This window comes from Heterodontus francisci, chromosome 31 (genome assembly GCF_036365525.1).
Source record: "Heterodontus francisci isolate sHetFra1 chromosome 31, sHetFra1.hap1, whole genome shotgun sequence".
In the NCBI taxonomy this organism is placed as follows: Eukaryota; Metazoa; Chordata; class Chondrichthyes; order Heterodontiformes; family Heterodontidae; genus Heterodontus; species Heterodontus francisci.
Window position 1 is genome coordinate 39,999,303 of NC_090401.1, and position 18,021 is coordinate 40,017,323.

The following is an 18,021-nucleotide window of genomic DNA, read 5'->3' on the forward strand; positions in this document are numbered from 1 at the left end:
CCTTAAACTAACTTACCGCAACACTTTCATAGCAATGTCACTTGCTAGTTTTCACATTTCTATTGCTGGACTCAAATGTGAATGTTACCTTGGGAATCCAAAACGTTTGTGAAATTTGCAATAAAATAAAGTTTTCTAGTAGCAAATGGCCTAATATGAAACAATATTTGAAAGCATATATGATTCCTTTCTCTGCTGTCCCAGTTTCTGAACTTTCAGATCCAAATTTTTATCTATTGCTGTTTAATCTGATTTATGCAGCTAATGAAAATCATTCTAGAGTGCAGCAGTTTGAGGAGCCTTATCTTTATCAAGTGGCATTTAGCAAACTTGCATTGAGTCATATAGCTAGTGGGTGATGCAAGCGAATAAGCTATCTTTCCCCTTTTCATGAGAAAGGCAGTGTTAATTGCATATCAATTGTGTTTAATTATTTGCAGGTGGAGGGCATTAATTGGAATTTTACTTGAGCACATGGACACTAAAACAGTATGTGGTTGAGTTAGGAAGTATACGCTTGTATGTCACTCTGTAAACAAATATAAGACTGAGTAAAGATTGGATCCAGTATCCTCCTCCCCCAACTTGCTTTCTCGAATAGAACAGGCAATACCATTTTCGCTTGCATGTTCATGGAGCATTGTTCTATAACTGAAATTTTTGGGTGATGAGCCAATCCTTTTATATTTTTCAGAAAGAGGAGTATGTTTACCAACTGTATCACTATGGATATTATTTGTTTATATAGAAGCAGCAATCAGATTTAAAGATCTAAAAAATTTTCATGTAGACCTTTGTCGCCCTTTTGCTGCACACTGGTAAGTTATCTGTTTTCATCACACCTTATCTGTGAAGCTCTATACACATGCAGGTTATTTATGATCATGATTGTCCTTTCAGGATCTGTGTATCAAACAGTAACGTGAATCTAATATCCCTGCATATCAAATCTTCAATTTGTGTAAGCTTGTCATTTGTTACTGTCTACCCAACGCTTACGCCACATGCCAAAAAAGAGCTACAAAATAAAGGTTGCTAAATATTACATTGAATAACTTACTGCCTGGGAGACTCTAAAGTAACTCATCTTTGGATTCTGACAGCTTTCACAACTCGAGCTTAGCTTTTGCTGTTTGTGATGTCATAACATCTGGATGTGCTACTCCTTTTAAAATATAGATGTGTGTTCCTACCATTTTGGTTAATCTGGTTTAATTTGTAGTTCTAGGGAATTGTGATTTTACACACAGCCTTTTTAAACCAATGTTTTCTTTTTTGAAAACTTCCTGTTTAAAACGTTATACTGTATTTGTATTATCCTGTATGATGTGAGAATCAATTTACTTTGGTATTGGTCAAAGAGGATTTTTAAAATACTAATGGGAACTCTTGAACTCATGAAAAAGCTCTGTATATTTCCACATTATTTGAAATTTAATTTTTGACATAGTGCCATCTCTATTCTAACCCCTCTTGGTATAATTGCATAAATAGTTGGGAGTAGTGCATAAATAGAATGGTCAGACAGCACAATAACAGATGCTGTGTTGATTAACTGCTTCAAAATGGAGGTGGATAAATATCTGGTTAAAACTGGAATTAAGAGATAATAAAGATAGGTAAAGACTAAGAGGATAAAATTCTGAATTGGTCACAGTGAGGGCAGTAAAAGGTTAAATAGTGGAGATTTGGGGATGAATAGTACTTGAGTTTCTCGTTATTGTGGAGTACTTAAACAGAATTTTATTCGAGGAGATTAAGTAAGTGTGGCAGAGTCCCTAATGGGGTTTACTGGATGGGCAGGATTGAGCTTCATGGACCAAATATCCTTTTCTGGTTTCCTTTTTTTTATCCTGGAGAGTTTGTTTAATGTCCTAATTATATTTTATGAACTGGCTTTTTTCAAAGGTGTCTGGTTACCATCGTGAAAACCTGACTACCAGGAATTGAAATTAATAACTGAGAGCGAGTTTAGACTAATTGTCTTAAGTTAGTAAATTTTATAACTCCATAGTGTTGCAGTTTGGGGGGATTCTGAGTGGTGATGAAGATCATTTCTCTGTCGTTGTTTTAACACCAATATAACTGTCCCAGAGCTATTTAAATTTCTAATACGGTGATTTGATTTTTTTAATGTCAATTCATTTATTCAAAAGTTAAAGTTTATGACAGATTTCATCTGATAGATCAGTGAATAAATATGGTATACAATGTGATGGTGAGCTGTACAGACAAAGCAGTTTCAGCTTCAGTCTTAGGCAGGCTATTCATAGTGAGGGCATTGCCATTGGCCTCAACATCTTCAGACTAGAGTCGGCAAAAACTGGACAGGGTTCCTTCTTTTAACACAATCTATTGACTTGCTGGAAAGTGCATGTGAAAATGACTGACTGTGGTGACTGTTGAGGTCTTGGGTTTGTCGTCCAGCGAAAATTGCCACTTTTAGATGGGGAGGGGTAAGAGGAGAAGTTTGATGAGGAAAAATTGCCTCATGGGATCCAAGGCTTGCTTAATATCCAATTCTGTGAGCAATTTGAGCAATGCCAAATTTCCAACAAATAGCATTCTTCGAGCTAATGAGATATGAAGTTAAGAGTGTATTTTACTTAAAGTTTTGATTCTATGAAGTTTGACATATACTTTTTACAAATGTTTTCACTTGAAATGACCACAGAAATTAAATTTGTTCTGACAATTTTTATTGGCAAATACAAATCGTTTTCTTTAATTTGACTTCTAAAGGATGAATTTTTAATTGCTTGGTGACCATGATTTAAGAATTTACCTGTTAAGAGTGACTTTTTTTCCTCTTCACAAATAAAGCATTGGCTATCCTGTGGTGACACTGGGATTTGGCTTCAAAAGTTATGTAAGCTATAAAATGCGATTAAGAAAGCAGAAGGAAGTCCAGAAGGAGAATGAGTTCTATATGCAGCTCCTACAGCAGGCCTTACCACCAGAGCAACAGATGCTGCAGAGGCAAGAGAGGGAAGCCGAAGAAGGTAAGAATTTATGTAGTACTCATGAACACAGTAGTTCTTTGGAATAGTGTGCACTTTATTAATTTTGTATCAGTTGTTTTATTATATGCAGGTGGAGGGTGTTAACTGGGGTCTGTCTTGAGCACTTATGAGGAGACTCTTACTAAGACTGGGTTTGAGGCAGGAGCTACATGCTTGTAATCCTTTGACTCTATAATAAATGTGAAACTGAGTAAAGATAGGCTCCAGAATTATCCTTTCTGGAATTTAACACTTTATATCAGGGCGCAAGTAATGAGGCTCGGTGACCAGTGAGGGATCAGAATAAAAGATGCCTTGTTCCATCACCAGCTATAGCAGTAGTGTGCCTATTTGTTAAACTATATAAATTCCAACTTGTCCAAAACTCTTGAACCCATATTCTGTCCTGCACCAGTCCTTCTCTCCATCACCTTTTTCTCTTTCAGGCTCCTTTGATTTGACATCCTCTAGTGCATTTAATTCAGAATCTGTTTCTTTGGAAGAAGTATTCTTGGGGTAGTCCAATGAAGTTTGGTAATATTTTTAAATTGCCTGCTGAAGCATCTATTGATCGTTCTGAATGTGGTGAAGACAAGATTTGCTAACACTATTCAAGGGTTCAATGTGTCACTTAGACTCCAAATGATACTTTGTCTTTTGAGAGAACCACCCAAGTCAAAAGGAATTTCCAAAGTTGTTGCAGTTCTTCGCAGTAAAGGATTTCAATATTTAATGAAAGAGGTTTCTCCCACATTATTGAGACCAGAGCAATAATTCCATAGGATTTGATAATTGTTGCTGTTTAGCAGCAAAGGGCACTAAACCAGGAACTCTGGGTTTCTTGGGGTTTTACGATTACTCATCTTCGATAGCACCTGCTTTAGCTGAGTAATTTGGTTTGAGAACACCCTATTATGTTCTGATTCTTGAGAAAAGTGTAGCCAGAGCCATTGACTTGCAGGTTTGTGTACTTAAAACTGTCATTATACCACTAGTTATCTTAGCATAAGGATTAATGAACTGTGTAGTTCCAGATCCACTGTACCTTGTTTGATTAGGGCATAAGCTAGTTATTAGATTATGCCCGTCACTTTTTTTTCCTCAGTTGTATCTGTTTCACTTCATGTCTGATTCCTGAATTTTATCAGTTATGGTGAAAGAAAATACCATTCTGTCATTCACAGAGCTTTCATATTTTACATGAATGGAGTGAAGAATAGCTTGGAATTCTTTTCCTACGGCAGGAAAATGTCAAACCCATTTCTAAGCAGGTGTTGGGGAATTGCGTTCCAACTGTGCGCTGTCAATGTAGGGGGGCTGCCTTCGGAGAATACTTGGCATCAGGTGGCAGGACTATATCTCCAACACAGAAGTCCTTGAAGCGGCCAACATCCCCAGCTTATACACACTACTGAGTCAGCGGCGCTTGAGATGGCTTGGCCATGTGAGCCGCATGGAAGATGGCAGGATCCCCAAAGACACATTGTACAGCGAGCTCGCCACTGGTATCAGACCCACCGGCCGTCCATGTCTCCGTTATAAAGACGTCTGCAAACGCGACATGAAATCGTGTGACATTGATCACAAGTCGTGGGAGTCAGTTGCCAGCATTCGCCAGAGCTGGCGGGCAGCCATAAAGACAGGGCTAAATTGTGGCGAGTCGAAGAGACTTAGTAGTTGGCAGGAAAAAAGACAGAGGCGCAAGGGGAGAGCCAACTGTGCAACAGCCCCAACAAATAAATTTCTCTGCAGCACCTGTGGAAGAGCCTGTCACTCCAGAATTGGCCTTTATAGCCACTCCAGGCGCTGCTTCACAAACCACTGACCACCTCCAGGCGCGTATCCATTGTCTCTCGAGATAAGGAGGCCCAAAAGAAAAGAAGAAAAAGAAGTGCAGATTCACCAGAATGACACTGGTGCTTAGGATTTTAAATTATGAGGACAGGTTGCATAAACTTGGCTTGTATTCCCCTGAGCATAGAAGATCGAGGGATGATTTAATCAAGGTGTTCAAAATGTTAAAAGGAGATTGTAGGATAGATACAGATAAATTATTTCCTCTTATGGGGGAATCTAGAATAGGGGGATATGAAATTAGAACCAGTCCATTTGTGATCAAGATCAGGTACCGTTTTTCCATACAGAGGATAATAGAAATCTGGAACTCTTTCCTCCCACCTCCACCCCCAAGAAGTTGTGGAGTCTAGGGCTTTCAAGATTAAGGTGGATAGATTTTTGATGGGTCAGGATATTGAAGAATATGGAGCACAGATGGGTAAATGGAGTTGAGATGCAGATCACCCATGATCTAACTGATCAGGCTCAAGGGGTTGAATTATTTACTCCTGTACTTGATTTACCCCTGTACTTGTGTTCCTAGACTTGCTTAATGGTTCCACTGTTGCCTCGGAGTCAGAAGGTTGTGGGTTTAAGCCCCACTCCAGTCTTGAGCATTTAATTTAGGCTGACACTTCAGTGTGCTGCTGAAGGAGTGCTACAGTTTTGAGGGTATTATCTTTTGAATGAGATGTTAAACTGAGGCTGGTAAAGAATAGTAATCAGCAAAATGAGGGATATTGGGGTTGCGGAATGGAGCATATTTTTGACTTGTTCCCAGTGTTGACATTTATATAAAAAAAAACACACCCAGGTAACTCCATTGTGGGTGAGATGCAAGGCCCCTACTCTGGCCCAACAAGATGACCTTGTTACATAAGTACTTCTTATTGAACATACTTTTAAGTGCAGTAGTTTACCTTTATTCTGATTAGTGTTTTAAAAAATTAGTAATGATAAAAAGAAAATGTTTTTAACATAAAGGTATATTTATTTGATAATGTCTGTTATGATCCTGCCTGTATCTTGTTTCATATATACCATTTTAAGCATTTTAAATGTTCTGTTGGTACATAAGGATTCAAAAATGCGTAATGCTTCACTTATTGGACTGATAGTTCAGGTCTTGTATAAACTTGCTTTTCTCTCTGAACGCTAATTATTTTGTTAATTTTCTCCCAGCTGCTACAGCCAAAGGGATCACAGATATGGATTCTACACATCTCCCTCAACACAATGGAGGAGTTCCAGCAGGTAGAAAATTGACAACAGCTTTACCAGAACTAGAATACAAAGAAAAAGTGAAAGAGAAGGACAAAGAAGCCAAAAAACCGAACCTTGGGATTAACAATAATATTTTACAGCCAGTAGACTCAAAAATACAAGAAATTGAGTACATGGAAAATCATATCAATAAAAGATTGAATAATGAGCTTGTAGGGAGCACAGAAAACCTATTAAAAGAGGACTCGTTTACAGCTGCTTCAAAGAATTACAAGAACGCTACTGGGGGAATAAATTCTTCACCCAGAAGTCACTGCACGTCCAATGGCAGCATCCCTTCTTCATCTGCTAAGAATGAAAAGAAGCAAAGATGCACTAGCAAGAGCATGAGTACACACAAGGAAATAATGGAAAACTGTATACCTAACAACCAGCTCAGCAAGCCAGATACATTATTACGGTAATATATTTTTATTATAATTGCAAACTTTTTTTTGGTCTTGCATGACTGGGAGGAAATGAGTCTCACCTTGTCACAGAACAGTGTCACCTACAGTTGTATATAAACTTAGAGAATTACCTGAGTACTGCTGTGAAGTAGCACAAAATAACTCAACTTATAACTAGGGTGAGCAAGAGAGTTGCATGTAATTTTTGACATCCATCAAGTAACTTTGAGTGACTGCTACTACTAAACTGACTTTGCCATTTTTGGTATGTGTCCAACACGTATACATTATAAGAAATTGTCTACTGTTTTAGGAATTTGTATCATTGCTCTGTAACTTTGAGCTAAATCTTGCATATATTTTTTGTTATTTGTATGCCTCTTGTGTGATCTTGAATCTTATCCATCACAACTGAGATATGCAAGTACTTTGGCAATATTTTGATCATTGCAGAAACATCTTGGTGAGAAACTGTTGTGTAAACTGGTCAAAGTTGTATTTCTTCCAGGTATATTTTTATTTAGCAGGAGAGTTTTGAGCTAATAACGGTTATCAAATTTAAGTTTGGATAGGAAATTGATATTCTTGACGGTAACATGAAGTAATATATGCAGCTGTTAGACACAATTTTTTACTGACACTTGCTTTGGGGTTTAATGTAGGAAATAGAAATGAGAGGTATTATTTTTGCTCTGTACTGACCCCAGAGCAAACAAATTTCTGTGTCCACACTTCTTAATTTGAAATAGCTGTATGTATTGTGCAAAATCAAAATAGCTGCTGCTGTGTGAAATAGTTTCAACAGCTCAAAAGCTGATATCGATGCAAAGTTGTTGAAGGTGCTGTGCAGTTGGACCTGTTGAGCAATTTCATATTTTGCTATTACTCTGTCCCTTGAGTTTAGAACCTGTATTCTGAGGACTTTAATCAGGGATTAAGCCTTGGTACTGTTAAAGAAATGCTTGCCAGCTGCTTTATTTAAGTATGTGCATAGCATGCCGATGTGTTGAGAAGGAAATTTGTCGGAGGTGAGGGCAATTGGCTCTCCTGCTTTCTTTTATATTTTATTCCTGAACTGATCAAGTAAAGGCCAGGCCGCAGACCGGTTTCCAGATGAATTATGGTCCTAGTTCTTTTCTGTCCATTTCAAAACTATGTGAAAAGTTTTTGTAGGAAGTATAAAACACTGCTGCTTGTTAAATTGCATTAGATTTCTTCCATGATGAAAAGGGGTGTTTCAGCTTTTAAAAAGTTGTTTAATATATATAATTAACTCCAACTAGTGGATGTTGAAATGCAGCAGTTATTTCTTTGTCCCTTTTTTGTGCTTGGAGATTAGAAATTGAGTGCAAAGTTACTGAATTGGAAATTTACCCAATACATTTTGACTTTAGAGTTAATTAGGTACCAGTGCTAATCATACCTGGTTACTGCTTTTATATTTTTGGATGAACCATGCAAATAGATAAAACGAAGAATTACAAAGGGGATGGATTGCCAGCCATGTAAAAGTTTTCGTTGTTGTTGTATTTCTGTTTATCCTTGTAATTTCTCAGACGTTTGGCACCTTTTTAAGATATATTTCCAGAAATCAAATAGCTTTTCATTCTTCACATTTGAAAACATGAAGAATAGACTAAACCTGCCAAAGTGGCAAAGTAATGAGCAAGAGCAGTAAAAGGATGAGGGAAGCATTTTCCATATGCAGAAGTGTATGCAAGAGAGAGTATACATGATTGGAGATTTAAGGAGGGTATAAATTTCCTATGCCAAAGCTCTTAAGAAAGGAGCAAACCAAAGGATAACGAGTTAATAAACTGGGGCTAGTGCATGCCTCTGTGTTTGTGAGGCTGTTTGAAAGGTAAGTAGAATCATGAGGCATATTTGGATAGAGACTTTACAAAATAGTTACGCTGTGCTGCATTTTTACATAGCTAATTTGCCACATTTCCATTGTTGTAGCATTTGATGACGACTTGCTTTGAGAAAGGGAAGATTATTTTTAAATTCATTCCTGGGATGTGGGCGTCACTGGCTAGGACAGCATTTATTGGCCAACCCTAATTGCCCTTGAGAAGGTGATGGTGAGCTGCCGCTATGAACCGCTGCAGTCTATGTGGGGTAGGTACACCCACAGTGCTGTTAGGAAGGGAGTTCCAGGATTTTAACCCATGCCTGGCTGACCCCTTTTTTTTTTTAAGTGACATCCCAAGTGGATGTTGGAAAGCCCTATGATGCAGTGCATCTAGACTTCCAGAAAGCCTTTGATAAAGTTTCACATGAAAGGCTACTGCAATGGATATGATAGACACAATTTAGAGGGGCGAAAGGAATTGGCTGAAGGGGAAGAACCAGCAGATACTCCTTGTCAGGGTGTTGTGGATCAGTGCTGGAACCTGTACTGCTCCTGCTCTATGTATAAACAGTCTACATTAAAACATAATAGTTTTGTCACATTTGCAGATTGAACTAAACTTGAGAGGAAGTTGCAATCCATTCTAAAGAAGTAGACCAGGAACTACACAAGGATATAGACAGAATTTGCAAGTGGTCAGAATTATGGATGTGAAATTCAATAGAGATAAATGCAAGTGTTTCGCTTTAGAAGGAAAATTGTGGTACATATTTTTTCATTGCAAGATTTAGAATTAACTAGGACTATTCATCAAACCAAATGTTGACCCTATACAGTCATCCCAGAAATAGACTGTAATCGAGGGGCTAAAAAGAGTGAGGAAATTAATATCAGCAGACAAAAAGTATTGGAGAAAGTTAAGGGACTAAAATCCGACAGATCTCTGGGAGCTGATGGCCTGCACCCTAGGGTTCTAAAAGAGATGGCTGCAGAGGTGGTGGATGCGCTAGCTATGATTTTCCAAAATTCCTTGCATTAAGGAACGGTCCCATCAGATTGGAAGTTGGGAAAAGTTACAGTGCTTTTCAAGAAAAGAGGGAAAGAGAAAACGGTGAACTACAGGCCAGTTAGCCTAACATCAGTCGTTGGGAAAATGCTGGAATCTATTATTAAGGAACTGCGCTTAGAAAAGCACAGTATAGTTAGAACAAGTCAACATAGCTTTACTAAAGGGGAATCCTGTTTGACAAATGAGAGTTTTTGGAGGATGTGACTAGTAGGGTAAAGGGGAACCAGTAGATGTAATATAACTACAAGATCAGCCATGATGGTATTGAGTGGCGGAGCAGTCTCGATGTGCCACATGGTCCTGCTCCTATTTCTTGTGTTCTTTTAATTCAAAGTCATTGCTAGAAATAAAATTAAGTTTTTCAATAATAAAAACAGAAAATGCTGGTATTACTCAGGTCAAGCAGCATCTGTGGAGAGAGAAACAGAGTTAATTTTTTCAGGTCGATGACCTTTCATCATCAACCTGAAGTGATAACTCTGTTTCTCGTTCCACAGATGCTGCCTGACTTCCTGAGTATTTTCAGCATTTTCTGTTTTTATTTCAGATTTCCAGCATCCACAGTATTTTGCTTTTGTATTAGATTTTACAATAATTTGATTTAAGATATCTAAATAAAAGAGTAGAATGCATGTTTTGCTCAAAATTCACATTAACAGATAATTCAGGTTACACAACTTTCAATTCGGTGGAATAAAGCATATTGCAGAATCAGTGAGGTCTGAAGCCAATGTACTAAGCTGTATAGCACTCTTGATCAGGCCGCATCTAGAGTCCTGAGACGTGCAAAACATTAATGTGGATTAGGGCCAGTACATTGATTCATTGGTGTTGGAGGACTGACTGTTAACCCTTGAAAGGAGACAAATAAGATGACAGGCTGTAGAGATTTATAATGGCTTGAGTATATAATTTAAACAGCACAGTGCTGCATAAACAGAGGTGCTGTCTTGTGGATGAGAAATTAAACCAAGGCTGTTTCAAGTAAATGTAAAGGATTTCATAACCTTCAGGGAAGACCAGTTCTTCCATCTTCTGCCTTTCCTTGACCACCATCATCAAAACATTAACTGGTTATTTGCTCTTTGGGACCTTGCTATGAACAGATTGACTACAGTGTTTGCTTGCAAAACAGTGACTACTTTTTAAAATAAATTCATTGGCTGTGAAGCACCTTGGGATAGCCTGAAAGGTGCTACATAAATGCAAGTTTTTTTCTTGCTGAAATAGTAAGTGGTAGAAAAGGTTAATCTGGAGCTTTGTTTCAATTTCAACCATAACTGCAAGAAAAGAGGACATGGATACAAACTGGTATGTTCAGGACTGATGTGAGGAAGCACTTCGCGCAACGAGAGATTAATACCATCAGTAGTATTCCAGGTAGAGTAGAAAGGGCAAAAGATTAAGTCGCCGAGAAAGCATCAGCTGCTGGAATGGTAGATTTTTGTGGAAGAATGTGGGCTGAGTTAGTTCTCTACTGATGTTTGTGATGTGCAAAATGTTCCTATTTGTTCAAATGGTTAAGGGTTTATACAGTACACTTAATTGATTTTATAAATGACTTGTGCTTTATTGTTGTAATTGTCTGCTTGGCTATCCATGTCTGTAGAAAGATGAACACTGTCTTCGGGGCAGGTTAGACATCAGGGCTTGTATTTAATGAGCCGAATTTTAAAAACACTTCCTAAAGTGTTCCTTGCATTTAAATTGCACTTGTACACGATAACTTCTCATTTTCCATCATGGTAGTGAATTAAAATAATTTGGTACATTGAGATTTGGTGTTTAGGTGGTTACTGTCAGTTAAGTGCTCTGTAAAAGGAAACTGGCATCAGTGTCCTGAAAATGCTGATGAATTAGTAAACAAGGGAGACATTCAAGTACTGCACCTAGTCAGAAGTGCGTCGCAAGGCTGATCCCCTGTGCCAAAGCTCTAAGTTATAAGGAACCCCCTGGACAAAGTTGGGCTTTTCAGCCTGGAAAGGAAGTGTCTGAGATGTGATCTTATAGAGCTATATAGTTAAAGGAATAGAAAAGAATAAATCCAGAATTTAAGTTAAATTTCTAGAGCAAGATAATGGGGTGTGGCTTCAAACTCGAAAAATATAAATTGAAGACTGATGTCAGGAAGTTCTTTACGCTGCGTAGTCAATATATGGAATTGATTTCCAGGAAGAATTGACCCTGGAACTTCAAGAAAAATTGGATGCTGAAATGGGGGCAACTTTAAGATCTTTCTGATGGATGAACCAAGATGGGCCCATTTGCCTTCCTAATCCTTACCTATCCAGTCAATCAGCTTTGTAACCATTGAAAGGTGTTTAGTGGTTGCTTTGCATACTCATTGACCAAGATCCTCATCAGTGAGCCAGTCCAAGATATGCTTCACTTTTCAAAAGAGCCTTTAAGATGTTAACTACCTTTGTTGCTCTTATTATCAATGATTACAGATCTCCCTGTATCACCTAAGTAGCTGCCCTCAAAAATTGAAAAATTCTGATTACACAAAATAAAATTTAGCAGTAAGTAGATTTCTGAGGAGTGTTCACTCTATTGATAGCAATTGCTTGCACTTAAGGAAAAACAGTGCAGCCATTAAAATGGTGATGTGAAGGATTATCAAGAGTTGGGATTTAAAGTGGCTCTTGAAGAGGGAAGCTGTAACAGTGTTGTCTTGTGCTACAGTTGTGGGTTAAATAGAAATAGTCCTCTGATTAACCTTTTACATTTTATTGGTATCTTTTATGCCTATAGGTGCTTCCCTCATTTATCACCTTTTCAAGACTAAGGATTAAATATTTATAATTCAGAATTTAAAAGAACAGAATCAGATATGATGGCGATGTAGGTTTTATTGTCTCAAGCTGGGAGAATTGCTTACATTTGGGTTGGATCTGTTTTGAAATGGAATGCACCGGGCGCATTGATAGCAGTTTGTATGCCAATATGTTGCATCTCTGAGTGATGTGATGTGCATTCTTGTCTATGATTTCCTATATGGGAAGTTCTTGATCTTGATATCAGAGGACAATAGCAAAGGGAGGCCAAGTACTTCCAATCGAGAAGACTTATTTCATGACTTTTATGGGGTAACTAATATATTTATGGCATGACCTGTATAAAAGGTGCTGCAAAATGTCAGATCTATTGAAATATATGAAAAATACAACACCAATGTCAATAATGTTGCAGCTTCAGTTCTTCACTTGTCATATCATCAGTTCTCTGCTTCTGCATTTCTTCCTATTTTACTACATTCAACGATGAAAGTGCAGCCTGAAGTTCTGGCATTGATGACTGATTAGTGCTAACTGGTACTCAAAAACTAATGTCATCGTGTTTTGTGGAAAGAAAAATATACTATAATCTGTCAGAAGAATGTAACTATCCTGTCTTGGAAAAGACAATTGTCACATACTTGCATGGGAAACTGGATTGGGTAGAAAGTTGTGAAATGTGAGGCACTATTATCAGCTTGGCAACAATTTGCTCAACAGCATACTGCTGAAAATTTACTTGTGTCGAACAAAATTTGTATCGTCAGAATAATGCTGAAGAGAAATTCCTTTAAACCCAATTACGGGTTTTACTAGTGATTAAGCAGAGAGGTGTTCCCTGATCATTGGGGGCTGTTATCACAACAAACTCCTACATTTCTGTTCTGTTCCAACAAGCAGTGTGTAATTTTTCTATGAAAAAAGGCTGCTGAAGAATCTCTACAGTAAAATCCATTGCTGCTCGTGCATTAATTTATTGTATAGAGACATTTTCCAAAATGTGTCTCTACAATTATCTTTTCACTCTCCTATTGGCAAAACTGCCTGATTTATGTTTAGGTGGTTTTATGAGTAAGTAGGAAAAGCAATGACTAAAAAGTGGATGCCATGAGCTTCAATCACTGATCCTTCAGTTCCTCCCCATACCATTAGCGGAACAATTTTTCTGCTTTTTGCTGGAATGAGAAAACACCCCAAACATGTAGTGTTTAATGGCTTTTATCGCTGGAACTGGAAGGGTGCTGCAAGCATTTCTTTTCCTTGTACTGCATTTTGTTGAGACATTTTGATTATTGGTATGTTTGCCATACATGTCTGACTTTATCTTGCTGTGGATCTAAAAGGAGCAAATAACAACAATAAACTATATATGTTCATGTTTATGTGCAGTTTTTTAAAGATTATACTTGTTCTGGACTCATGACAAGATGAGCAAAGCCCCAGCTAGGCCACAGAAAAACTGCTTGAACGTGAGTGTGGTGGTGTGCCTGCAGCAGCGGGTTCATCAGTGGAACCCAATAGCATTATAGCAGTAGGAATTCACTTTCTTATATTTAAAAAAAAAAGCCAGCATCAGAAGAACCAACCAAAACTTTGGATTTCATTGATGGCAAATATTCTAAATTTACTTGTTTTATAGCAGCACATGAGAGCTGAGTATTGTATAGATAGAAAATAAGTGTGAAACGGCAAAAAACATTTACAGTGTATTTGAAGTGATGGAAATGAATTGATGCTGGCAATGTACTTGTGTTAAATGGTTATTTGAAGCTGACTGGTTCCTTTTAAAGCCAAGTAAATGTAATACTCGCTTTTCTGAGGAAATGGATGGCATCCTGAATCGGCAAACTGTCCTGTCACCTCTGATACTTGGGAGTGAATATAGTTTGGCCTGACAAGTTGTAGGTTGCTTGGGAAATGGATTCGAGCAGTTGAGTACAAGCACAGCTGTTTGACTGTTGCTTTGAAACTATATCCTGCCATAGAGAAGTAAAGATCACTTTTTTAAAAAGGGTAAGATTGGAAAGCAAGAGATAGGGTAAAATGGACAAACTATGTAACAAAATGAGAAATATTCAGAACTCAGAAAACAGAATTATTTATCAAAATGAAAATTACAGGTAAGTACTTCCAATACAAAATGTATGCCTTGCATTTATTGTGTTAGCTACACTTACAAATACACATACAATAATTGGCCCTAGAATTGGGGAACATAATTTTTTAGGTTATTTTTGTGCTAATCATGAGGTGTTTTGCCTGTTTATTACTAATTATAGACAATTGAATGCACATAATCCAAAGCAGTTATTGGCTGATACCTGGCAAGTGGAAAATGTTTCTCTTGTGTTTTTTTTATTAGGATAAACTTTCTGAAGTTCTGATTCAATGTACAGGATACTTTCTTGGAACTTTAAACATCTAACAACAACAACAACTTGCAGTTAAATAGTACCTTTTTATTATAGTAAAATGTTAAGATAAATCATGGTTGATGTAGTTTATGTTGACAGTTCATTGTTACAAATTGTTTGAGCTTTTTTTCCTGCTTTGTGAATGTGTATACTTAAAATACTGTCTGTAAAAGAGTTTTTTTTTATTAAGTGTCTCCAAGATTCATGATCATTGCTAATCATATGGTCAACACCAGCAAATTAGATTTCAAAGACTGATATCAACCAAGACAAAGTCACACCATTTTATCCTTCAGTTTTGACAGTTGACCCCAGAAATCTTTGTAAAGTGGTGGATGCTATAAAGTGGCTTGAGCTCACCCAAGGACCCATTCTATTTTTGCTTCATGACTAGTGGAGCATTCTGCAGCTGGAGTAGCATGCTGCAGAAGCAGAGATCTGAAATGTCCACAGACACACACTCACTGTGGGGACTGCAAGCCAACTGATTTCACAATTGCTGGTCCCGCCGCTTTTTAACTCAAAAGAACATAATTAGCACTCCACAAGGAAGCTTGTTGAGCTTAAATCATTACAAGCAACACTACAGAAGTTTTGAACTGATGATTTTGCTTTCTTCAGGCTGGAACAGGACATTAAGAAGCTGAAGGCAGACTTGCAGTCAAGCAGACAGTGTGAGCAAGAACTGCGCAGTCAGATCAACTCACTGACCAGCACTGAACGTAGTATCCGTTCAGAAGTAGGGCAGCTCCGACAGGAGAATGAACTGCTACAGAACAAGTAAGATATATGTGATATTTTGTGAAATTGTTATGCATTTTTTAGAAATATTCAGATTAACTGATGCCATAACTTTGTTCAAATTTTGGAAAGTGCGCTATAGGACACACTGAAGATATTCTTGAGAAGGTTAAATTCCATAAATTGGATTCTGTTAGCTTAGGTCTTTGGCAAGTTTCATAAGTGTCTAGCATTTCCAGAGGTGAGGTGAAAGTGACTGCCCTTGACATCAAGGCAGCATTTGACCAGTATGGCATCTAGGAGCTCCAGCAAAACTGGAGTCAGTGGGAATCAGGGGAAAAGTTCTTTGCTGGTTGGAGTCATACCTAGCACAAAGGAAGATGGCTGTGGTTGTTGGAGGTCAATCATCTCAGTTCCAGGATATCACTGCAGGAGTTTCTCAGGGTAGTGTACTAGGCCCAATCATCTTCAGCTGCTTCATTAATGACCTTCCCTCCATCATAAGGTCAGAAGTGGGGATGTTGGCCGATGATTGCGCCATGTTCACCATTCGTGACTTCTCATACTGAAGCAGCCCACGTCCAGACGCAGCAAGATCTGGACAACATTCAGGGTTGGGCTGATAAGTGGCAAGTAACATGCACGCCACACATGTGCCAGGCAATGACCAGCTCTCCTTGGTGTTCAATGGCATTACCATTGTTGAATCCTCCACTGTCAACATCTTGGGGGGTGGGTGGGGGGGTGGTTACCATTGAACAGCCACATAAATGCTGTGGCTACAAGAGCAGGTCAGAGACTAGGAATTCTGTGGCGAGTAACTCACCACCTGTCTCCCCAAAGCCATCTACAAGGCACAAGTCAGGAATGTGATGGAATAGTCTCCATTTGCCTGGATGAGTGCAGCGCCAACAACACTCAAGAAGCTCGACACCATCCAAGACAAAGCAGCCCACTTGATTGGAACCCCATCTACTACCTTCAACATTCACTCCCTTCACCACTGATGTACAGTGGCAGCAGTTTGGACCATCTACAAGATGCACTGCAGCAACTCACCAATGTTGCTTCAACAGCACCTTCCAAACCCACAGCCTCTACCAGCTAGAAGGACAAGGGCAGCAGATCCATGGGAACACCACCACCTGTAATCTTACCCTCCAAGCCACACACCATTCCGACTTGGAACTATATCACTGTTCTTTCACAGTCGCTGGGTCAACTCCCTTCCTAACAGCACTGTTGGTGTACCTACACCCAAGGACTGCAGCGGTTCAAGAAGGCAGCTCACCACCACCTTCTCCAGGGCAATTAGGGATGGGCAATAAACGCTGGCTTAGCCAGCGACGCCCACATCCCACAGACGAATAAAAAAAAATTCCCTTTGGCTTGTCAACTTACAGGCAGGACAATAATGATGATCTGTTTGCATAAATTGAGAAAACTGAAGATCACATTTATGAAACAAAACTATATCCAGATGTTGGAATAATAAACCCTGTTGACAGTTGAAAATCAAAGTTTGACAATGTGGCTCTAAGTGGTAGGGAGTCAAACCTCTGGCGATTCTGTTTTCAGTGCAAAACCTAAGCAGAATTTGGTTGGAACAGTGCTGACTTTTTAAAATTGGACTTTACTTCATATTGTTTCTGGGTTTGTCTACAGTGTGAAGTCTCATTATAAGTTTTATTTTCACCAGATTACATACTGCTGTGCAAGCCAAACAGAAGGACAAACAAACTATAAGCCAATTAGAGAAGAAACTCAAAGCAGAGCAAGAGGCAAAGACATATCTTGAAAAACAGTTGATGGAAGAGAAGAAGAAAAAGAAGCTGGAGGAGGCAACTGCAGCTCGAGCGGTGGCACTTGCTGCAGCCACAAGGTAGTAACAGTAAAGTTGTTGTCAAATAAATACATAGAATCTTTATTTAGACCTGATAACATGATTAATATGCATCACTATAAATCTACTTTTGACAGCCTGCTGCTTGCATGAGTATTTTACAACGGTATGATTATTCTACCAGTTTTTGTGCCACTTTAAACAATTACTATGTGATTTTATTTTGTACATTTTAATTATTATTCAAGTAGAAACATTGTAAATAGCTTTTTAAAAAAAAAACACACATTGGATATTTGGTGACAAGTGTCACACGGCTGGGTTGAAAGGGCAGTATAATGGCTCCTATATGTTGTGATACTGACCAGTAGTTCCCTAGTCTGTTGACTTCATGCTGTGGGGATATGAGATGCAGAAGTCAGGTATTTTTCTTTAGTGGAGTGGAAGAGTTCAATAAAGCTGTCTTTGCATGCTTCTGAGGGGCTGATTCCAGCAGCACAGATAGGGACGTGGATGCAGATTTGATGTGCTTGATGCACAGTTTAGGAATGCCTTAATCTCAGTTCCAGTCCTAGTGGGTAAGAGTGAACAGCATTGACTTGGAGCCTCACTTAGGTGCTTTGTGGATGGCTGGTCTCCAGAATTGTCATACTCCTGCAATAAGACAGTCATTGATCAGGATGTGACAAAGACCATGAGGTAGAGAGAAGCCTTTAATGTGCATTTAACCTATTCTGTATCTGAGACCTGAGTATTTTATTACTCTTGTCTATTCAAAGAATAGAAAAATGTTCCCTCCCTTAACATGAGC

At 38.5% G+C, this 18,021-nt stretch overlaps 1 protein-coding gene across 5 annotated transcripts in view; it reads left to right on the forward strand.

The window, feature by feature from the left end:
• maco1b (macoilin 1b) overlaps positions 1 to 18,021 on the forward strand; it is a 97,221-nt gene that overhangs the window by 59,418 nt on the left and 19,782 nt on the right. For 3 of the 5 annotated variants that reach the window (XM_068011355.1, XM_068011354.1, XM_068011356.1), the window contains 5 exons: positions 695 to 818; positions 2,824 to 3,002; positions 6,021 to 6,522; positions 15,248 to 15,406; positions 17,067 to 17,249. In XM_068011355.1, coding sequence (XP_067867456.1) covers positions 695 to 818; positions 2,824 to 3,002; positions 6,021 to 6,522; positions 15,248 to 15,406; positions 17,067 to 17,249 — 1,147 coding nt within the window. The remainder of the gene's footprint in view (positions 1 to 694; positions 819 to 2,823; positions 3,003 to 6,020; positions 6,523 to 15,247; positions 15,407 to 17,066; positions 17,250 to 18,021) is intronic. The other 2 variants (XM_068011357.1, XM_068011358.1) reach the window with 1 other exon arrangement.